Source organism: Terrapene carolina, unplaced genomic scaffold (assembly GCF_002925995.2).
Source record: "Terrapene carolina triunguis isolate 2854851 unplaced genomic scaffold, T_m_triunguis-2.0 Scaffold374, whole genome shotgun sequence".
In the NCBI taxonomy this organism is placed as follows: domain Eukaryota; kingdom Metazoa; phylum Chordata; order Testudines; family Emydidae; genus Terrapene; species Terrapene triunguis.
The window spans coordinates 11175103-11198960 of record NW_020664725.1 but is presented as its reverse complement, the minus strand read 5'-3'; the positions used below and the strand labels follow the sequence as shown (position 1 = coordinate 11198960).

Here is a 23858-nt window from a genome sequence, read left to right as displayed (position 1 = left end):
ATGCCTCCAGTTATCAGCGTTTTCAAGTGGGCATCAAGGGCCCTCCAACCCCAGCAGCAGTAGAAGGCTTTGAGATTAGAATAGCTCTAGTGGGCTGCTGATTATTCTCCAATTTTCCTCTTCTCAGCCAACCGTGGGAGAAATTCCCATATTATTATGTATTGAATAAATAAATGAATAGTTAGAAATTGTTTAAGTAAACCCACCACTCAGGAGCAAACACTTGTGTCCTGGGGACAAACTGCTCCCAAGGGTCAAATTAGCTGACTTCTGTCTAGTGTTGTTTGAAGCATCCTTGTTGCCTTTTTAACAGGCTCATGCTCCCTGCCCATGTCTGTCTCTTTCAGCCACAGGGACTTCCAGCTCATCAGCTTTGAGAGAAAATTCACCAGAAGTTGAAGTTGATCCAGATTTCAGCGAGCAAACAAATTAGAGACTCTCCGATTTTCAAACTCCTCGTTGCTTTTGGGCAGGAGAGCCAGGGCATTACGTGTTTAACTTTTAATAGATTTATGTCATGCACTGAACGCATTTCCGTATTTAGTTTCGCTTGTGGAAATATTTCCCCAGCTGCACGAGAGCCCTCTGTTCACGAGATGCCTGATAAGGCAGAAGCTCATTAGCGTGTGTCTGGGATCTGGAGATCTGACAGGGGCTGACTTTGTACATTTCTTTTTTGCTTTCTCTCCCCTTCCCACCCTTTAAAAAGCATTGTAGCATCTCTCTGGGGTTTAGATTAAACTCTGGGGACTGGGATTTGGCACTTTAAAAGGGGGAAGATGGGGTATGTATTGTAGGTGACCCCTAGGAGAGGAAGGAAATTTGGATGGGGAATTAATGGCAAGACTGGGATTAGAACCCACCAATCTTCACAGCCTCACCTCCAGGAGACACCACATTCCCTCCCTGTGTGGGTGTGTCTAATTATCCACTTATGTGCAAAAAGGCCTCCATGCCTTAACATAGAGTGTTGGGGATGGCAGGAGGGTGCCTAATTGGTATGCTGATGAGATGCAGATGAGCTGACAGATCAGAGACCCTCTGTAATTACCGCCACTTCAACCCATCAAGCCCTTTTAGCATATAAATGGCTAAGCAGCTGCCTGAGGACCTGTGCTCCTCCCTACCTACTCCCCGCCCCAGCCTCTGGTGAGGGTTCTGGGCCCGATCCTGCAAAGGAATGAGTGCCCTTGTCTCCCATGGACTTCCTTATAGTCTGATGGTACTCAGCACCTCATGGGAGGCTCTTAGCAAAGGATTAGGCCCTCAGTAGACAACTCCTGGAGGTTATTGCCCCAGCTAAGGAACGGGTCCTGGGAATGAGCTGGGCATGGGGGTTGTCACCCTGGCCGGGGAGTGGGCTGGAGGGAAGGAATGTTGCCTTAACTGGGGAGTGGGCAGAGGTTGCCCCAAGGGGAGAGTAGGCAGGGGGGACCCTGGCTAGGAGGTGGACCAGGATGGCGCCAGGGATGGTCACATTAGCTGGGGAGTGGGCTGGGGTCTCCCCAGCTGGGAAGTGGGCCAGAGAGACCCACAGGTTTGTCACGTGTGACTGTTAGTCATGCAGGTTTAATAGGTGACCCTCCACGGGTTACCTGCCGGCCCCTCTGAGCATGCTAGACATTCAGTGGCTGTGAGCTCACTGTCCTGCAAACAGGGGTCTTCCAGCAGCAGGCCTGGCAGATTTGTGCAGCCACCTCCAAGTTTCTGTTCTGCAAGGGATTCTAATCCCCCTCTCTCTTTGGGCTGCTAAGGAGCCGTTTGCCAAGTGCCTAATTATGTCTCCTGCCGGAAACCTCTCCTACCTGTTAGCATCAACAAGGCTCTTCAAATGCAAACTCTCTTTCTCGGGCATGAGAAGTGTGTTTGTTGGGGTGTGTGATGAATGAACTCAGTAGGACGCTGCTTGCTAATCAGAGCTCAGAGGAAATCCACCTTCATTGCTCTGGAGGTGCCTAGCTGTTTCAAGGTATTTTCAGGGCCAGCTTTACCTTGGTCCCTAGTTGCAGGGGTAAAGATGGGGGCGGGGGGAGCTTGTTGCCTCAGAAGATTACAGAACGGTCTCACCATGTCATCTCTCCCTGGCATCACCTGCTGCTCAGGCCTGCGGGGAGCCGCCAAAAACGCATGTCATGAAAATCCTTCGTTTGAGTGGTGTTTTATCATCTTGTGCTTTAAGGGGTTGGGAAGCTCAGGCTCGTTAGTGCCGGTCCCTGTCAACCAGGGGAATTTAAAGGATTGAAGGAGTGGAACTGGAACACCAGGCTCCTCTCACGTGAGCTGGCGGCCATTTTCTATGGAGATGATAAACCTGTGTTGGTGTCACGCATTACGATAACTCCTTTGTGGGGCAGCGAAGTCAAGAGACCTTGTCTGCCCAGGGAGGTTAAGGAGGGATGCAGTCAAGGCTGCTGCCTTGTTCTTCGCAGGTTCAGCTGCCCTGTCTGGATGTACATTATTTGTATCACAGTAATGCCTTGAGGCCCTAACAGAGGTCAGAGCCTGAGTATGGTAGGTACTGTACATACACCTGGTAACAGACAGTCCCTGCCCAAAAGAGCTTACAATCTAAATAGGCAAGACAGACAAAGGAAGGGCAATTATCCCCATTTTACAGAGGAGAAAACTAGATTAAGTGACTTGCCCCAGGCCACACAGGGAGTCTAGAGCAGAGCCAGAAGTTGAATCCAGGTCTCCTGAGTCCTTGTCTAGTCAGGGTACATCTATACAGCCCATGGCAGCAAGCCTCCCAGCCAGGGCCCACAGACTCAGGCGTGTGGGACTCACTTTATGTAGCCATGTAGACGCTGCAACTCAAGGTGGAGCTCCGGCTCTGAAGCCTAGGGTAGGGGGTGGGCCTCAGAGCCGAGCCCCAGCCTGAGGAGCAACGTCAAAGCTCTTTCCAAACCGTTATTTTTAGCACGGTAGAGTGAGACCCACACGCCTGAGTCTGTCGACCCAGGCTGGGAGGCTCGCTGCCACAGGCTGTGTAAACATATCCTCAGGGTCTTAATCACAAGGCCATTTTACCCAGTTGTGGATAGGGTATCTGATTGTTTTCTGAGGTGTATTGAAGAGATTTTGTTGGTGGTTCTTTATGTATATATAAAGAACCATATATATATATGTATGTATATATATATATATGATTAAAATTACCTTGGCATCTGCATTTGAGAGAGAAAAGATCTGAGAATCCTAGTAATCTTCCAGTACATTAAACTTCAGAAACACTGAGTGTTGTGGGGAGTCAATTAGTGCCATTACTGTACCATCAAGGGAGTCAGTACCAAGCACAGCACGGAGTGGGAATAACCTTGGCATATCGATGTATTTAGCCTCAGTGCTATGCTACAAGAAGGGTCAAATCATCTGTCATGCTAGAGGAAGAGGAGGCAGTCAATTACAGTATGCCAGCAGGGAAGGGAAGAATCTGACAACAGCAAGAGTTGTTAAAATTAAAGATAATCTGTCACTAATCTCCAGTTATCAGATCTGACAAAATAATGCATTACTGAGAACTGATCGCTATCTTAGAGAAGCAAGAGGAGAGGGAATGTTGTCTAGTCGTTATAGCAGGTGACTGGGGCCTTGTGATAAAGTCCAGTGTAGCTAAAATCCATCGTGTTACCCGAGTTTAAAGGCTTGATCCTGCATCTATAGATGTGAATGACAAAACTCCCATGGACTTCAGTGCAGTGTCTGCCCCAGACTGATTATTGCACTCAGCCAAGGCACAATGAAAGCCGTTTCAGTGCGTCTATATTAGGGGGTTGCACAGATGTAACTAGATTGATTTTGAGTTAAACTGAGGCTGATTTTCTAATAGAGGTCAACGAGGTCTGCTTGGGTCAGTACTAGAGCATCATGGAACAGATGACCTTTGCTCCAAAGAGTTCCTTGCAGGCACCCCAAACATTATGGGGTCATCACCTAGCTATTAGGGCAGCAGTGCAAGAAAGACAACTCGCCTCAGCAAGGTCAAGGGATTTACTCCACAGTCAGCTCTGCAACATGCCGAGGGCTGGGATCTTATAAGGCGCAGAGAGGCTTCCCAGTGGGAAAGGGACTCTGCCAAGGGTGGAATGGATGAGGCCGGCTGCCTGTTACATGACCTTGTTGTGGTATTCTCCTGGACACGCATGTCATAGTGTCAGGTAGGATTTATATGTCTCTTCCATGGCGTTGGACAGGAAATTGGTTTTAATGCAATAACACCGAGGTTTGGATAGGGTGGCTTAGTCTCCGTGTAGAATTGTTGGGGCTGATTGGCCTCAGTGCTTTAGTTTGGGGGGTTAATTAATCTCCAGGTGGCAGTACGGGTGGGGGCTTGGGGAGATTAGTCACTGTGCAGTGCTGCTGCGGCTGTGGGTTAGTTTCTAAGCACGTTGTTAAGGTGACATCACATGGCAGGATTACAAGACGTTTGTGTCAGCACTGTACCGGTTGGGTCTGATATTTGGTAATGGAGGCCAGGAGGCTGTGATACTACTTCCTGTAGGGCTTATCCTCCAAGGATCTTAGAGTACTTTACCATGACTTGAGCCTATTGGCCCCTTTGAGGTCAGTCATGTATTATGATCCCCTTCAGATGGGTAGCTGGGAGGAAAAGTCACTCGCCCAAGGCTGCCTGGTGAATCAGGGTCAGAACCAGGAACAGAACGTCCGAGGTAAAATGCTGGTGGGGAGAAAGCACTGTGGTTTCTATGAGGATGAATCACAGGTCGGGGTGTAGCATTGATCCCACCTAGCTACCTTGGGCTAAAACCACAGGGCCTTGTTTCCACTGGGATTTCACAGCAGGATAGCTCAGGTGCGTAGTTATCTTGTGTTAAAAACGCACCAGTGAAGACAAAACTTTAGTCTTGGTGCATCAAATAGCAGTAAGCACCCCATCCCCCTCCTGTGCACCTCTCCGAATCAGGCACCTGGCTGTGGTCACTGTATAGATGCCTGGATCAACCGCTAGCAATTTGAACCTGGGTGGTTCTTAGCGCGGTGGCACGGGTGGCGTGTGCCACGGCTGCCTACCAGCGGCATAATCCCTCTGCCATAATGTTGGTGGGGTGCACTGTAAAGGTAATGGAGCGTTAATAAATATCTTTCACAGGGCTGGCCTGATCCTTGTCAGACCCAGGAGCCATATGGTAGGCGCGTATGGTAATTTGCACTGTAAATTTCATTATTCTGCTCTTTACCTCTACAGATTGGCCACTGGCATGTTTCTGAAGGACTTACCATGGACAACAGAATCTTCTCCTCCAACATATCGGATAGTCTCTTCAACACCACTCTCATCATCACCACCATCCTGGTAAGTGAGGGGGTCACCGACAGTTCCCGTTAGCTCTTCTCCAGCCCGGCGTCTAGGGATGTCATTCTCAATCAGCCAGGATATTATTCCCTTCTTCCACCCCTCCTCTGCCCCCTGCATTCAGCGCTGCACGCTGATTTCATAAAGAACAGACGATCAAATCTCTAATTACAGCACTGAGGACAATTTATGACAGTGTAATTAAACTCAAGTTGATGTTTCATATGGAAATGATATTTGATGAGTTCAGAAGCAGCTGGGGAGAGGGCTGTGATGGGGATAAGTTGCAATTTTAAATTCATCTCCGAGTGATGCTCTTGTTCCGGATACAGCTGTTAGGTGGGGCGGGAGAATTGTCCCTTCTCTCCATAAAAATTACTAAAAATGAGTAAGATGAAGATAATTGGAATAGACTGGGACTGTGAGGGTGCAGCCACCACCATCCTCACCTTACCAAGTCCTTGTGCTGCCTGCCCCCCATCTTGCCCAGAGTTCACAACCCCCCTGAGGTTTTACCAGTGCCCCTGCTGCTAACACATACACACCCGTGAAACACGCTGGAGCCAGTTCTGTGGGTCCAGATGAACTCTGTTTGAATCGAGACCCAAACTGCAGCAGACGTGTCATTATACTGTCTTACACACACCAGCACAATTTAGAGCAGCCTTGGGGCTGCTCTAAATTATTTCCAGCGAGTTCAAGATTGCTGGAACTGTGGCCATGCCCTAGAATGCCCTCTACACCTTGGTAGATCAGACATGTCCAGAGAATTCCACCAACACAGGAAGGACCAGGAGCAAATGTCACAGAACTACCTACACTTTCTTTACACCACCTATGGATTTTCCTAGGCAAGCAGAATCCACAACTGGTACTTGAAGCCAGCTTTTGGTCCCCTCTTGCACCCCAATCCCACGAGGAGGTCAAAGGGACAGAGCAGGACTGAAGATCTGGCCAGTATCTTTTGCCAGAGCTCCTGCCTCCCGTGGCACTTCCCAGGGAGCCCCCTTCATCAGCCCCGCTTACTAATTCACCCTAAATGCAGCGCTGTTGTGATCCCATGGCTAAGATGGGAATGACAGCTGCCCAGTTTCGATGCAGGAAAACCCTTATTTAATGCTGAAGGAGAACCACCAGGCGCTGGAGGGGAATGACCGCTATGAAGGCTTCTGCATGGACATGTTGAAGGAGCTGGCGGAGATCCTGCACTTCAACTACAAGATCCGCCTGGTTGGTGACGGGGTGTATGGCGTGCCCGAGGCGAATGGCACCTGGACTGGCATGGTCGGAGAGCTCATTGCTCGGGTGAGTGAGACAGCCTTTATAAGAGTTAAATAACTCAACAGCAAAGGGCTTCAGTACTTATAAGGGATCATAAGATGATGATGATGATGATTGTGGTTTTATTCAGTAAATGAGCATCTGACATGAAGATCTGCGTTAAAAGGGGTTTTTTCATAATTGTAAATGCATTTTAACTCACTGCGACAGTGTTCCTAGTGGTTAGAGCAGGAACTAGGCCTGCTGGATCCTCCTTGCCTTTGCTGCGTTAACTAATGTGATTTAGTGGTTGGAGTAGGGGCCTGGGAGTCCTGAATCATTCCACGCCCCCCCCCCACCCCCACCCCCTATGGAAAATTGCAATGTTTCATTAAAAAGAAAAGCACATTTTGGGGGGGAAAAAACCCACAAGTTTAGGGTTTTCAGGCAGAAAGTTTTTGATGGAAACAACAGTTTCTGCAAAAAAGCAGACACTTCCTGCAAAACCTTTTGTTTAGCTGACAATCAAAGTTCTCATAGAAAAACAGTTTCAGCAAAAACTTTTCAATGAGCCCCATGCTTTAGACCCAGCCCAGGCTCGCGGTGGGGGGGAGGGATGTTATCTGGTGGTTGGAGCAGGAGGCTAGAAGTCAGGATTCAGGGTCTAGTTAGAACAGTGCAGTAACGAGGGCAAGGCGAGTGAGGCACTTGCCTCGGGCGCAGAAGGTGGTGGGCGCAGAAAGTCTCTCCTTCGGCAGCAATTCGGCGGCAAGTCCTTCCCTCCGAAAGGGACTGAGGGACCCGCTGCCGAACTGCCGCTGGTCGTCGGCAAGGGAGAGGGGTGGCACGTCCGGCTCTTCGGCGGCGGGTCCCTCAGTCCCTCTCGGAGGGAAGGACCTGCCACCGAATTGCCGCCGAAGAATAGCAGCAATTCGGCGGCAGGTCCTTCCATCCGAGAGGGACCCACCGCTGAAGAGCCGGACGTGCCGCCCCTGTCCCTTGCCTCGGGCGCAAAAATCCCTAGTTACGGCTCTGAGTTAGAAAGGGGCCTGGGAGTCATGACTGCTGGGTTCTGTTCCTAGCTGTGACCGGGAATGTTGTCCTGTGGGTGGAGCAGGAAACCTGAGGTCTCTGCTGGGTTCTGTTTCTGGATTTGCTAGTAACTCTCTGCATGTGTGAGCGTGGGCAGTCTGTGTCACCTCTCCATCCTTCAGTTTCCCCCCACTAGCAAAACGGGATAATTATCCTTTCTTCGGGACCCTGAGGCTTAAATAAATATGGTTTGGAAAATGCTTTGAGGTCCTTGGTAAAACCAGGTACATAAGAGCAAATGATTAAGAGCGGTATTATCGAAACCTGTATTGGTTTGCTCGCTGGCTTGGTGTTATGGGGGTGCTTGTGAGAACTGGACTGCAGAACTCAGCTGGTGGAAATCACCATAGCTCCATTAAAATCAGTCTAAGGTAGTTATCTGGCCCCTGTCACTGTAGTAATTGAGTGCCTCACAATCCTTAGGGTTTGTCCACACGAACATTTAGCTTGCAGCAAGCTGGCTTCGTTAGCCCTCTTTAATCTACTCCTGTTTCAAAGTGGTGGAGGTCAAAGCACACTAACCAGCTGTTAGCACGCGTCAGCAGGGTGCATGCAGACTAGGGTGACCAGATAGCAAATGTGAAAAATCGGGATAGGGGGTGGGGGGTAATAGGAGCCTATATAAGAAAAAGACCCCAAAATCAGGTCTGTCCCTATAAAATCGGGACATCTGGTCACCCTAATGGGGACAGTTACTGTGTGGCAGACTAGATTCAGTTTGCCTCAGTTTTCTGCAAATAAATGGTCTTGTAGACAAGCCCTTAATGTATTTATCCTCTCAACACTCTTGTCCCCATGAAGTAGGGGAAGTACCATTATCCTGAGGCACAGAGTTTAAAAATGATTTGCCCAGAAAGTCTGTGACAGAGCAGTTCTTTCAGGCTAGCATCCTAACTCCTAAACCATCCATCTTCCCCATGGAGATATGGAAACTGACCCCAGCTGCGATTCTGGCCTCTTATTTTTTATTTTTTGTATTTTCTGTCCGATTGTTTGCAAATCCTCTGGGCTGTTGGCAGAGATTTTATCCATCTCTAGCTATATATAAAACAGCGCTGCGACATTTCTTTTGGAAGGTGCGGAAGAAAGCACACAAAGCAGTGTGTGATCTCTGTAAACAAAGGGAAGAAAGAAACACGCCCGTGACATTTTTGGCCTACTAACCTTGACGGCGCCTCTCTGTTAAATGCTAACTGCTGATTTTTGGGGACATAAGTGTTTGAACCACCTCCGCACAGAAACAAAGTATTTATAACTCATTTAACTCTAGTTCAGGAGGGTTTTTGTTCCTGTGCCAAGAGGACCGAGCTGGAGAAAACAGAATAAAGAGACATGCATGCTACGCCTTGTTCTTTCTAGGCCAGAGGCTATTGGAATCTTTCAGTTGCCTTCAGTGGGCTTTGGTTTAGACCCTGTCTCTCCCAACCCTACCAGTATCATGTCTAGTGTTTTTCTCCAGAGCAGCTTCAAATGTCTCTTCCCTTGATAGATCCCGCAGCCAGATAGAGTTCATACTTGAGAACGGTTTATTTTTCCCCTGACATTCAGCACAAATGTAATTTCCTTCTTAATTCCATCTCATTGTTTCTACTCAATCCACCCTCAGCGCCTCTAGCAATGGAAATGGGAGGGAGGATACTTTCTCTGGGTTTATTCAGCACATGGGCTCTCGTACTGAAGTGCACATGTGCCACTTAGGTGTTTGTGGGACACCCAGCACCACAGGACAGTGGTCCGTGACTGGGGCTCTGAAGCACCACTCGGATGGGATTGGTGTGACCCCAGCCCTGACAGCATGACCTTGCCTGCACCACACGTGTGAGATCATGCCTCCCGGAGAATGCCATTTTGAGGAGCCAGCGGCATGACTTCGCCTGCACCATGCAGGCCAGCTCCTGCAGGCACGGGGGGGATCCCTGTGCTTTTCAAAATGGCGTCCCCTGTGCGGGCTACTGGCAAAACCATGTCCAGTTTTGTCTCAGTAGCAAACAGGGGACAAACTATTTAAAAACAGGACTGTCCAGTTTAAAACCAGACGAATGGCCTGTCTAGGCACGACTGCTATAGAAATAATAATAATCATTCACGAGAGACTGAATAATAATTCACTTGGCAGAACTCCCAGTCTAGACACCACTGTACCTGCACTGTTGCACGTCTCTAACCAGACACAAATTTTCTTGCCTTTTTAAGGCCGGGGAGGACCATTATGATTATCCAATGCAAGGGGGGGTGGGGGGGCAGTGGTCCCAGTGGCTAGCAACTGGATGGAGACTCCGGAATCCTGGATTCAATTTCTGGCTCTGTCACTGGCCTGCTGGGTGACCTGGGGTTAGTCCCCTCACCTCTCAGTGCCTCAGTTTCCCCATGTGTAAAATGAGGATAATGCTACTGACCTCCTGTGTAAAGTGCTTTGAGATCTATAGAGGAACAGTGCTATGTAAGAGCTAAGTATTATTATTATTTATTATGTCGTCTGAACTCCTGTATACTAAAGGCCATTCACCCAATGTCTGCCAGGAGCTTACCGGGGTGAGCTGCACTGTACAGATCACACTGCTCCAGTGTAAATCATGCCTCCACTCGAGGTTTGCACTTGTGCAGCTAAGCAGTGGCTGCAACGCCAGTAGAGACAAGGCCTAAGTCAAAGCCACCCAACTCTGCTGCTCACATCCCTTCCCATTCAAAAGGTCTGAAGTATTCCAGTCCCGTGCCTGGATCCCAGCTCAGAGCAATTTGGGAAGAGCAGCTCAGCCCAACTGAAATTAAGTTCACAGCAGCAATAGGGTTTGTACCTCATTAGTATTTAGGACAGAGTCTAAGCTCTGGTTTCTCACTGAATTGGACTTAGTCATTTCTGGGCACGCACACACGCATGTGTGTGGGGTTTTTGTTTGTTTGTTTGTTTTTTTCTTTTAAATAAAACATGCACGTTTGCTTAGTGAATAAAACTGCAAAAGTACCTTAGCTTCAAGGGGACTGATTTGCAGCCCACCCTCTAATTTTACAGGCAGTTTTGCATCTGCAGGTTTTGTTGTTGTTGGGTTTTTTGCATCCACAAACGTAAGCACTGATCCTGCAGACGCTTTGCGTTCGGCACCTGAGTGGCCCCATAGATGTCAGTGGGACTACCCTCGTGTGTAGAGTTAAGCACATGGCTAAGTGTTTGCAGGATCTGAGCCTAAGTGGCCATCACTGCAAATCGGGCTCTGTAATGCCAAAGAGGTAAGATTTTGGAATGTGACTTTTCTTGGTTGATCTGGCAGGACTAGATGAAGAGGAAGTTACCCCACCCATGAATGATTATCAGTAACAACACAGGGTAAAGTATCAGAGGGGTAGCCGTGTTAGTCTGGATCTGTAAAAAGCAACAAAGAGTCCTGTGATACCTTATAGACTAACAGACGTATTGGAGCATAAGCTTGCGTGGGCGAACACGCATCCGACGAAGTGGGTATTCACCCACGAAAGCTTATGCTCCAATACGTCTGTTAGTCTATAAGGTGCCACAGGACTCTGTCACTCAACACAGGGTAAGATTGTCAGTCAGCCCCTTCTTGGCCCCTGTACGCTGGATAAGAGGGCTAAGGTGGCGTAAAGGAGCCTTAAATAATCCATATCTGGCCAGCAGAGGATTTTCACAGCATAGTCCCTGTAGGTGACAGAGGGAAGGCTGCCCTCTGAGGATCCCCTCAAAAGCCCTGGCAGAATTGAAGCACTGGGCAGGAATCCTGTGGAGATTCCAGGCAGAACTGTGGCCCCCAGGGCAGCTCCGGGAGGCTGCCAGACAGGTCCCCAGAGCTGTCTAAAGTTATTCCAGGGGCCTCTCCAGCCTCCAGCTCTCAGAGCAGCCCAGAATCAGGGCACAAAGGTTTTTAAAGCCACCGTAACCCCTTCTAGGATTGCACCCCTTGACTGAGTTCTGTGCTGTTCAGTGAGGAATTTTCCATAGTAGTTCAGACCTCTTGTCCTTCAGCTATGTTACCATACCTACAACAGTGGCCAATACCTGATGGTGCAGAGGAAGGCAAAGCACCTAATTGCTTATGCAGTGATGTACAATGGTTAGAGGGTGATTCCTTCCTGACCCCTGCAGGAGGTCTGTTAATGGCCAGAAGCATGAGATTTGGTTACCATGCTCTTAGCCTAGGAAGGTCAGAAAATTATCCATCCCTATTTTAATATCCCGCTACAGTATTTGACTTGATGACCCCCAGCTCCTGGGGCACTGAATCTCCACAGAGCAGCTAGATGCTGGAAGGAAAAAGTATTTCATTGTATGGCTTCTAATTTAACCAGCCATTGATTAAATCTTTAGCGCTGGTAATTCTATTATGGCTAATTCTTCAGGGCCCTAAGATATGACTGAAAAGGATGCTGTAGAAATACAACTTTGTTATTGACCCAAATAGACAAGTACATATCTATCGACCTGCACGCAAAACTAATTAAGAGCTGAGGAACACGCAGACAGGATGACTCAGGCGATTAGTGAAAGGGCCGTCGTCTTTCATATGTAGGTCAGCAATTTGGATCCAGCTCAGGCCAGTGGTCACATAAAATTGTTACCATCTGATGGCTGTTTGACGGAGGCGAAATTAATTTGGGAGGACTCCACCCAGTTCCTAATAAAAGTATCCGTATTTCCCAGAAACCACCCCGCTAATAGGTGCTGGCCTCCTTTCTCGTCCTTAGAGGTGCGCTCAGGACTGAAGCGCAGTAGCAAGACCGCGTCAGACCTTCCTTTGCTATTCCTGTCCTGTGGCTGGATTGAAGACTTCAATCTCCAGTTGTCAGGCTGACACATTGTATGAGCACTGACTATCACAAGGAAACAGGAAAGAATAACAGAGCTCGCACACTGCTTCATGTTCAGCGCCCCAGCCTGCAGGGATGGGCTGAGAGAATGTCTCTTTTTTTTTTTTTTCCTTTTACAATATCGTCTCTCACTTTGAGTCCCTGATGGTTCTCTCATCCTCGAGCCGGAATGCATTCACTAGCCTGATACAAGCCAATAACCCTATTTTCAAGGCAATGTGACAGCTTCCCCTTTATTCTGACACAACTGCATTGGCTGCCTTTTGGTAGCGAGTGGCTGGCTATGCTCAGTGTCTGTGCGTCATCTTGTGATGAGACTTCAGGGATTAACTCCCGTGCTGTGACAGCGCTGGGGAGCAAGGTTTGCTGTGAGGGATTCAGAAGCAACAGCTATCAAAGGTTTCCAATCCACCTGTCTCTCATCCCTCATTTTCATAAAGAATGAGGCTAAACTAAGGGACAAGTTGCTCACCATGCAACTTAATCAGCAGGAACTTAAGCTGCAGCGTCGCTACAAGTCACCCCTGTCGTCCTCATGGCTTATTTATTATATGTATTGCGGCGGTGTGACGAACTGGGACTGTTCTTAAAGTGGTCTGTGAATGCTGACAGGGGAGTGTGGCTAGGACGGTCTGCATTGGGGGATGGGAGACTGACCAAGGGAGAATACCTGAGCATGTAACATGAGAACCCAGGCGGGGGCTGGGGCCAGGTGACACCTTTGCCCGGGAAACTGAACAAAGGCTGTGGGAGGGGTCGCTGAAGGCAGAGTCTGTGGAGCTGGCTAGTGACCATGGCTGGGAGGCAGACAGGGCTCTGACCTCCCAGGGGGGCTAGGGTGCCCGGGGACCCCAAAATGGACCTAACTGAGGGGGGTCCTGTTGTCTGTGCCTGCAAGACCTGTCTTGGACTGTATTCCTGTCATCTAAATAAACCTTCTGCTTTACTGGCTGGCTGAGAGTCATGGTGAATCGCAGGAAGCCGGGGGTGCAGCGCCCTGAGTCCCCCCACACTCCGTGACAGGCGGCTCGTAAAAGGCTCGAATCAGGGACGCGGAGTAGACAGTCCCTGCCCCAAAGCATTTACCATCTAGGTTAACAACAAGATGCAACAGGGGGAGGAAACAAACTGCTAGAGAGGGAGGACAAGGTAACAACCGTACGAGCATGTACCCCGGCAGACTAGCTGTGCACCCAACGTCACCTGCCAGCTGCTGTAGGCATCATTTCAATCATCTCTCGAAAGTGCCTAGTCGTGGGTACAAGAACAACTCTTAGGGTTAGCTGCGATGGGCCGGGATAGTATCTTCCTATGGGGGTGTGCAGCATCCAGGACAATGGGGGCCTGGTCCTCTGGGTGATACCATGCTATCCTGGGGGTCTCGATGGACCACAGCAACATAAGAAAAATGATAATGCATTCCAACAAGGTGGGACAATCAGACTAGTGTGGATCTTATAAAGCTCGTACTGACTTCCCTAGGGGTTCAGACTCCCACTGACCCTCTTAGAGAGGAGTGGGCAGCAGAGGGTGGTAGGTGAAAACACAAGGCGGTCAGCTCAAGCTCCGCAGCTAGTACTCCAACACAAGTCTGGCCCTGCAGCACCACGGGCACTAAAATGCCTTGAGTGTGAAAGGGACAAATGCTGTCGATTCTGCTGTGATCAAAAACATTTGGGAATGGATGGCCTGGCAGGACTGCTGCCAGCCGATGGAGCTTTTCCCTGCAAGGTCACGGGGTTGAATCCAGCTACGGTCAGCAGCAATCCAAGTTCTTACCACTTGAAGATTGCCTGGAATATCAGTCCATTTCCTCATCAGAAGTGTGACTATCACCACAATGGGCACCTCAGCAGACAGGCCAAAAATTGAATGGGCCCTAAAAATGGAATTCCCCTCTAGATGAAGGCTCATGTTCATTGGTGTATTGGAGATACCTATTTTGTGGCTAAAGAGAGGATGTCAGTCTCCCAGGTCTAGCCTTTTGCCAGCATGTATTTTGCTTAAAAGTGGAGAAGGGAGAGGAAATCAAGCACAAAGCAAACTCTTTAAAAACCAGGTGAAGTGCCGCTGGCAGGTGGGACAAACAACCTGCATCCTCCCCTCCACTGGGTAGCAGTTTGTTCTTTACTTCGCAGTACCGTAGGGTGTTGGTGCCAGTGTTCAGTTAGAAAAGCAGGGCGGAGGGATGGGGGGGTGTAGGGAGTACATTCGCGTGATACTGCATTGGCGGATCTGACTCACGTTAAAGCCAAATAAGACAAATAGGTTGAGGGGGTGGAAAGAAGAGATAGAGAGGATAAGCAAAGGGAGGATCACCGTCTAAGGAAGAGTCTGCTATGTGAGCCATGGACCCCCTGTGACTAATTTTGTCAGAATTCCAACAGAGGTGTCTTTAATTGCCCTGCGTTACATCCTGCAGAACTCTCCTCGCTCTCAGCATGTTGAGAGTCACACTGAGCTGCTTCTGGTCTTTACTTTGAATCCACAGTAGAGCCCAGAGGGCAGGTAGGCAGAAAGCATCAGTGCTGCTTTAAATAGGACCAGACCCTCTAGGATAGTTCACTTCCAGCCAACCTGGCTGCTCCCCGTGCCCGGTCCTGAACACCTCCTTGGAAGGGTGGGGTAGATCCTTGCAATCAGACCCAAACCTGACAGGACCTGAGTGCAAGCGTCAGGCTCCGATCAGGTGCAATCCGCACAGCACACACTCAGGCTTGGTTCGGATCAGCCAGTCTCCCATCACAAAGCATGCTGACCACACCAACCCAGCGGGACCCGACTGCGGCCCCTTACGTTTACGGCGGGCTCTGAAATGAGGCCCAAGCAGACTTTTGGTGTAGGTCACCCTCAACTCTCATTCACTTCAATGGACGCTGAGAGCACTTGACACCTCGTAGGACCAGGTGAGACTGAAGGGCTTAGAGGATTGTTAAGGGAATGTGGAGTGTTTCACTGCCAGCCCGCCTTGGAAGCGAGCGCTGTCCCCGCTAGTGGCTGTTCGGTGCTCTGCGTGAAATTGTCGTGTTGCTGTTCCCAGTGGATAAGCATCCACATCCCACAGTTCTTCACCCTGGCTGCTGCCAAGGACTGAATGGCGCCACCAGGGCTGGCTCCAGCTTTTCTGCCGCCCCAAGCAGCAAAAAAAAAAAAAAAAGACAAGCGCCGGCACTTTGGCGGCAGCTAAATTGTGCCTCTTCTTCGGCGGCAGTTCGGCGACGAGTCCTCCCTCTCTTCCTCTTTGGCGGCAATTCGGCGGCAGCTCAAAGAGGAAGAGAGGGAATGAGGGACCCGCCGCAGAATTGCCACCGAAGACCCGGATGTGCCGCCCCGATACCGGATGGACTGCCACCCCTTTGAATTGGCCACCCCAAGCACTGGCTTCCTACGCTGGTGCCTGGAGCCGGCCCTGGGGGCCACAGACACTGGATTTTGCTTCCATTCCTGGAGGTGGTGACTCAGCATTGGGGTTGAGAGACGCTGCTGGAGGTGGGGCTGGGGGAGAAGCTTGTCCTGCTACTGATCTCTGTGCTGTGGCTGAAGCAGACTTTAGCCCCTGGGGCTTTCGGTCTATTGCCGTTCACAAGCCGGCAATTCACACACGCCCTTAAAAACAGCAGTTCGGAGGGACTTTAAATAGTCCCTCGCTTCAAATGCATGTAACAATATCAAGTTCTAGGGCCCAATTCTGCTGCTCCCTTTGACTACAATGGGAGCTGCAGCAGGTCCCAACAGGCTACTGTCAAATGCAGTGGGCAGCTGGAGTGTAAACTATCAGTACATGGATCCATACAGACCAGCCACACCCCCGGTGCAATTCGGCAGATTTGATCTGGTCGGTCGGAGCATCACACGTTCCCTTGCAATGCTGAGCGCACACTAACCACTAGCCAGGTGAGCAGGCTGTCAGCTGAACAAACTCTGCTATTAAATACTCCTCGTCCAGCCTTGTGAGCCTACAGAGAGCCCAGCTGCATTGCAGACAGTGAGGAATGTAAAGCTGTGTCTACACTAGAGAGCCTGGGCCGACATTGCCCCAGTGTAGACGCAGCGTAGGCCGATGGAAGGAATAAGAACACCACCTCCCTGAGTAACATTAGCTGTGTCCAAAGCAGCTCTCTTCCATTGGCACAGCTGTATCTACGCTGGGGTGGAAGGGCTGTTGGCATAGCTTTGTCACTAGGGTGTGTGTTTTTTTTCACCCCCCTGGCTGACATAGCAATGCCTGTATCAGTTTTAAGAATCGATCAAGCCTCAATATATTTGGTGGGATTGGGTGAAGGGGAATAAAGGCAGCGAGAAATAACCATCCCCCCAAAATGCTAGACTTGGAAAACAGTTTGGATGGCACAAAACAGGTGAAAGAGGCAGGGTGCCACCCCAGCTACTAGGAGTTTTGCCAGATTAGTTTTCAGATCCCCTCCCCTTGCAGCCAGGACCTGGTAGTTCAGAGGCATCAAAAAACCCATAGGAAGGTGGGGAATATTAGCCAAAGATTTCAGACTCTTTAGAAAGGCCTGGGGTCGGGGGAGAGGGGGATACAGGTGGGATCCTTGGGCCATAAGAGCAGAGAAAGCACAGGAGCACGGCACAGCTGATTTCTGCTAGCTGTTGGTGCTGGCAGGATGCCTCACGTGGGAGCTGGAGGAAGAAGTGTACACTTGGAGCAGCTGAGACAGGCGGGGGTGGGGAGACTGGGCCAGGCGTTACCCACTAGCAGATCAGGACCCCACACGCCTTTGCTCCATTGCTGTTGAGAGTTTCAGGTTCAGTTATAGAGGGGGGTAATGATTTGGCAACGCTGCTTTTGTCCAGACTGGTTCTCCCATCGCTAACATGGGGTGTAAAAATATTGCACACTCGCAGCCACTCCCTCAAGTGCTGTGGTATCGCGCTCTATTCCCTCCCACCCTTAGGCAAATCAGAATGAAAATTTTCCCCTTTGATGGACTTGATGGGTGATGAACCATGGAGACTTCTGCATCTAGATCATCTAGGTCTTCGGCTGGAATCAAGCCTGTTTCCATAGTGACTGAAGGTAGTTGCCATGTGATGGCACTAATTGGCCCTTAGTCTTAAGAACCGAACGAGTCAGGAAGATTGAAGCACCCTTTTCCATCTCAGACATGGTCCAGGGGCGAAGCACATGTGTGGGCACTGCAGGAGGAAGTTTGTGCTGACATTGATCATCCCGTCCCTGTTCTGTGGATGAAACGCCTGGATTTTTCAGAAGTTTTTAAGGGATTTAGGAGCAGAGCTCTCATTGGAAGTCCAGGACTCACACTCCTAAAGGTGCTTTGGAAAACACAGCGCTTCCAGGCCTGTCAACCTGGCGTGTGTCACCGGGGGTGAAGTCACACAAAATCATCTGCCCAAAACCACCAAGTCTTCAGGGTTTTCACTGAGTTTTGTTCCACTGGCTTGGCAGGAAGCAGGTGAGAAGTTGAAGGGAGGTAGGTTTGTGTCCAATGATTAGGGCACGGGCTTAGGCTGTGGGAGACCCCGGTTCATTTCCCTGCTCCACCAGGGACTTCCTGCATGGCTTTGGACCTTGCACCTCTCTGTGCCTGAGTTCCCCATCTATAAAATTAGGATAATTATGCTCCCCTACCTCACAAGTGTGTTGTGAGGATCTAAAGTGTTTTGAGATCTAGTGATGAGAAATGCTTTATAAAAAAACAGGCATTGCCATTATTAAGGGCCAGGGCAGGGATCATCTCCCAGGCCGTCCTAAGGGCCATGGGGAACTGGCATGAGTTCCTTTCTTACCAAACTGTCGACTAACATCACGCGCCATCTATCACCTTTAGTGTCAGGATGAGCCACCTCTGCAGTGAGGGTGGTACCGGAGGAGAGAGCCGGGTCCTCTGGATGGAAAATCCCAGTGTTTTACTTCTTCAGGTTGTTTAATAGTGTAACAGCTCAGAATCCAGGCTCAGCCTCACCAGTTAATAACGTTCTCAGCTGCAGCGCAAGTGCGTTTCCGTGTGTGTGTTCAGAACGCCGACAGCATTAATGCTTAATGGCAGCTTTAGTTAAGGCAGGTCATACGTTTCATTTCAAACACCAGTCCACCAGGGGATCCTCTGATCCAGCGAGTCTTTTGTTCTCATTTCAGCAGTCTTCTGCTCTGGAAGTATCTGGCTGCGCTACAATAATGCACTTTGTCTTTTCTGAGTTTATTTAACATTTATAGCTGGGACACAGCGTAGACAATGGCAGCATGAGACGCACACATGGCACTTGGACGGAGAGGGGGGAGACTCGAGGCTTGAACTTGGGCAGAGCGCAAAAGCAGCAAGGAAGGAAGATGCGTGTCTGCCCAAGATGTGGCGGTATGAAATCAAAATAACTTCTGCCTCTGTTCAAGGGGGGAGTGGGTGTAGAGCGTTAACATTTGCGAAGCTCCTAGTGTTACTAAGATACGTCGACCTCAGTGAGTCATGGGGGGGAAAAACCCATCTCTCTTGGCCATTTTGAGGCAAAAGGCACAAGCTCTAGTCAGATGATATTCAGGCACAGAGTACAAATGGGTATGGCTCACCAAAGTTTAGTGGCTCTGTGTGATTTCCCAGTGTGTGTGAGAGAGAGCCTCAGATACGGCACAATAATAATAAAGAAATGAAGGCCCAGGTCCTCTGCGTCACAGGGTTTTCACTCTGTGCATCACAGAGAGGGATGGATTTGCACTAGATCTTGTGTAGGTTAGAGCAACCTGGGGCTGCTCTAAGCTCTGCCAGTTGGAAAGGTTGTGAAAGGAGAGTCTGCGAGCTGGGGATAGCTGGAGCGCAGTAAACTCTGCCAGCATCTCCTGCTGCCCTTTATGCCAGGGCTGAGGGTGAATCAGTGCTGGGTATGCCTGCTCTGCATCAGATGAAAGCTCCCTGAGGGTGGGGCCTTATCAGCTGGCTAAGGCCTGGTCTACACTACGAGGTTAGGTCGACTTTAGCCGCGTTAAATCGACTTAAGCCTGGACACGTTTACACTACGAAGCCCTTTCTTTCGACTTAAAGGGCCCTTTAAACTGGTTTCTTTACACCACCTCGACGAGGGGATTAGCGATAAAATCGGCCTTAGTGGGTCGGAATTGGTTTAGTGTGGACGGAATTCGACATTATTGGCCTCCGGGAGCTATCCCATAGTGCTTCATTGTGACCGCTCTGGACAGCACTCTCATCTCAGATGCACTGGCCAGGTAGACAGGAAAAGCCCCGCGAACGTTTGAATTTCATTTCCTGTTTGCTCAGCGTGGAGAGCACAGGTGACCATGCAGAGCTCATCAGCACAGGTAACCGTGATGGAGTCCCAGTCCCAGTCCCAGGATCGCAGAAGAGCTCCAGCCTGGACCGAACGGGAGGTACGGGATCTGATCGCCATCTGGGGAGATGAATCAGTACTCGCCGAACTCCGAAGCAGTAAAAGAAATGGCAAAACATTAGAAAAGATCTCCAAGGCCATGAAGGACAGAGGCCATAATAGGGACGCACAGCAGTGCCGCGTGAAAATTAAGGAGCTAAGGCAAGCCTACCACAAAGCCAGAGACGCAAACGGAAGGTCCGGGGCTGAGCCGCAAACATGCCGCTACTACGCAGAGCTGCATGCCATTCTAGGGGGTGCAGCCACCACTAGCCCAAGCGTGTGCTATGAGTCCCTCGCTGGAAACAGGGAAGCGGGTTCGGCGGACGAGGAAGATGAGGATGGAGAGAACATAGATAGCTCACAGCAGCAAGGAAGCGGAGAAACCAGTTTCCCCAACAGCCAGGATATGTTTGTCACCCTGGACCTGGAACCAGTAACCCCCGAACTCACCCAAGACCCTGAGGGCACACAGGGGACCTCTGGTGAGTGTACCTTTGTAAATATTACACATGGTTTAAAAACAAGCATGTTTAATGATTAATGATTAATTTGCCCTGGCAATCGCGGCCAGTACAGCAACTGGAAAAGTCTGTTAACGTGTATGGGGATGGAGGGGAAATCCTCCAGGGACATCTCCAGAAAGCTCTCCTTCATGTACTCCCAAAGCCTTTGCAAAAGGTTTCTGGGGAGGGCTGCCTTATCCTGTCCGCCATGGTAGGACACTTTACCACGCCAGGCCAGTAGCACGTAGTCTGGAATCATTGCATAACAAAGCATGGCAGCGTATGGTCCCGGTGTTTGCTGGCATGCAGACAACATCCATTCCTTATCGCTCTTTGTTATCCTCAGGAGAGTGATATCATTCACGGTCACCTGGTTGAAATGGCGCAATTTTATTAAGGGGACATTCAGAGGTGCCCCTTCCTGCTCTGCTGAACAGAAATATTCCCCGCTGTTAACCACGCGGTGGGGGGGAGGGGTGAAGTGACCATCCCAGAGAATTGGGTGTGTGGGGGAGGGGAGTTAGTTGGGTTTGTGCTGCATGTTAAACCTGAAACCGCAGCCCCTCCTTTTACATTGCAAACCCATTTTAAATGGCCAACCCAACGGGTGCTTGGTATGGTTAATGAGAGCAGTACTGTTTTAAAGCATCCCCACTTGTTAACAAGGTTAAAAAAGCCAAAAGACTGTGTCTTACCATGGCTGCCTGCAAGCTGAAATCTGTGGCCTGGCACTGCGTGAGTGATCTCTCACACCAAACCGGCAGGCCCTCAATATAAGAGGAAAAATGCGACCTTGTAACGAAAGCACATGTGCTGTGTGATGTGAACAGCAAAATCTAACGTGAAAGAGTGTACCCATTGTTCTCTAAAATGTATCTTTTTTAACCACCTCTCCCTTCTCATCCACCAGCTGCAAATCATTCTCCTTCACAGAGGCTCGTGAATATTCGAAGAAGGAAGCGAAGGACGCGTGACGAAATGTTCACTGAACTACAGACTGCCTCCCACGCTGACAGAGCACAGCAGAATGCGTGGAGGCAGTCAATGACTGATTTTAAAAAAGCCCAATATGAGCGAGAGGAGAGGTGGCGTGCTGAATCGCGGGCTGAAGAGGAGAAGTTGCGTGCTCAAGAGGAGAAGTTGCGTGCTGAAACGCGGGCTGAAGAGGAGAAGTGGCGTCAACTTGTACTCAGAAAGCAAGAGTCGATGCTCCGGCTGCTGGAGCATCAAAGTGATATGCTCCTGCGTATGGTTGAGCTGCAGGAAAGGCAGCAGGAGCAGAGACCGCCGCTACAGCCCCTCTGTAACCAACAGCCCTCCTCCCCAAGTCCCATTGCCTCCTCACCCAGACGCCCAAGAACACGGTGGGGGGGCCTCCGGCCACCCAATCACTCCAGCCTAGATGATTTCCAGTGCAATAAGTTTTAAAGTTTTAAAGTGCACTGTGTCCTTTTCCTTCCCTCCTCCCCCACCCATCCAGGCCTACCTTTGCAATTATCCCCCTAGTTGTGTGCTGAATTAATAAAGAATGCATGAATGTGAAGTAACAATGACTTTATTGCCTCTGCAAGTGGTGCTCGAAGGGGGGAGGGTAGTAGGGGAGGGTGGGGTGGTTGGTTTACAGGGAAGTATAGAGTTAACCGGGTGGGGGGGTGTAGGGGCGGAGGGTTCATCAAGGAGAAACAAACAGAAGTTTCACTCCGTAGCCTGGCCAGTCACAAAACTGGTTTTCAACGCTTCTCTGATGCGCACCGCGCCCTGCTGTGCTCCTCTAACCGCCCTGGTGTCTGGCTGCGCGTAATCAGCGGCCAGGCGATTTGCCTCAACCTCCCACCCCGCCATAACTGTCTCCCCCTTACTTTCACAGATATTGTGGAGCGCACAGCAAGCAGCAATAACAATGGGGATATTCTTTTCGCTAAGGTCTGAGCGAGTCAGTAAGCTGCGCCAGCGCGCTTTTAAACGCCCAAATGCACATTCCACCACCATTTGGCACTTGCTCAGCCTGTAGTTGAACAGGTCCTGACTCCTGTCCAGGCTGCCTGTGTACGGCTTCATGAGCCATGGCATTAAGGGGTAGGCTGGGGCCCCAAGGATAACGATAGGCATTTCAACATCCCCAATGGTTATTTTCTGGTCCGGGAAGAAAGTCCCTTCCTCCAGCTTTCGAAACAGAAGAGACTGCCTGAAGACGCGAGCATCATGTACCCTTCCCGGCCAGCCCACGTTGATGTCGGTGAAACGCCCCTTGTGATCCACCAGGGCTTGCAGCAGCATTGAAAAGTACCCCTTGCGGTTTATGTACTCGGTGGCTTGGTGCGCCGGTGCCAAGATAGGGATATGGGTTCCGTCTATCGCCCCACCACAGTTTGGGAATCCCATTGCAGCAAAGCCATCCACTATGGTCTGCACGTTTCCCAGAGTCACTACCCTTGAGATCACCAGGTCTCTCATTGCCCTGGCAACTTGGATCACAGCAGCCCCCACAGTAGATTTGCCCACTCCAAATTGATTCCCGACTGACCGGTAGCTGTCTGGCGTTGCAAGCTTCCACAGGGCTATCGCCACTCGCTTCTCAACTGTGAGGGCTGCTCTCATCCTGGTATTCTGGCGCTTCAGGGCAGGGGAAAGCAAGTCACAAAGTTCCATGAAAGTGCCCTTACACATGCGAAAGTTTCGCAGCCACTGGGCATCGTCCCAGACCTGCAACACGATGCGGTCCCACCAGTCTGTGCTTGTTTCCCGGGCCCAGAATCGGCGGTCCACGGCATGAACCTGCCCCAGTAACACCATGATTTCCACATTGCTGGGGCCTGTGCCTTGTGAGAGGTCCATGTCAATTTCCTCATCACTATCGTCGCCGCGCTGCAATCGCCTCCTCCTCAGCTGGTCCTGGTTTTGCTTTGGCATGTCCAGGAGGCTCTGCATATACTCCAGGACAATGCGCGTGGTGTTCATAGTGCTCATAATCGCCGCGGTGATCTGAGCGGGATCCATGATCCCAGTGATAGCTATGGCGTCTGGTCTGAAAAAAGGCGCGAAACTAGTATCTAAAGACCAGGGGAAGAAGGAAGGGAGGGAGGGGCGAGTGACGACATGGCGTACAGGTACAGGGAATTAAAATCAAGAAAGGTGGCTGTGCATCAGGGAGAAATACAAACAACTGTCACACAGAATGCCCCCCCCCCAGAGATTGAACTCCTAAGCCTGGGTTTAGCGGGCCGTTGATTTGACGGAGGGAGGGGGGAAGGAAATGAATACAGAACAAATCTATTTTTTACATCTTAAGACGACAGTGCAGCATGACTGATAGCCCTCGGCATTGTCTGGGTGCTTGGTAGCAATGTAACCCTACGTGTGCCAGCCACATGTCTGCCAGCACCCAGATCGCCCTCGGCCTTTTCTGGGTGCTTAGCAGACAATACTTGGCAGAAAATAGTATACTACGACTGGTAACCGTCCTCGTCGGACAAATTTACATGTTGCCTGAAATGCTCATAGATTATTGTAGC

General features: G+C 50.1%; 1 protein-coding gene across 1 annotated transcript in view; it reads left to right on the top strand.

Moving 5' to 3' along the window:
* The window catches only part of GRIK4 (glutamate ionotropic receptor kainate type subunit 4), a 179217-nt gene that overhangs the window by 127666 nt on the left and 27693 nt on the right, over positions 1–23858 (top strand). Inside the window, exons 10-11 of the mRNA XM_029912896.1 lie at positions 5207–5314; positions 6416–6619. Coding sequence (XP_029768756.1) covers positions 5207–5314; positions 6416–6619 — 312 coding nt within the window. The remainder of the gene's footprint in view (positions 1–5206; positions 5315–6415; positions 6620–23858) is intronic.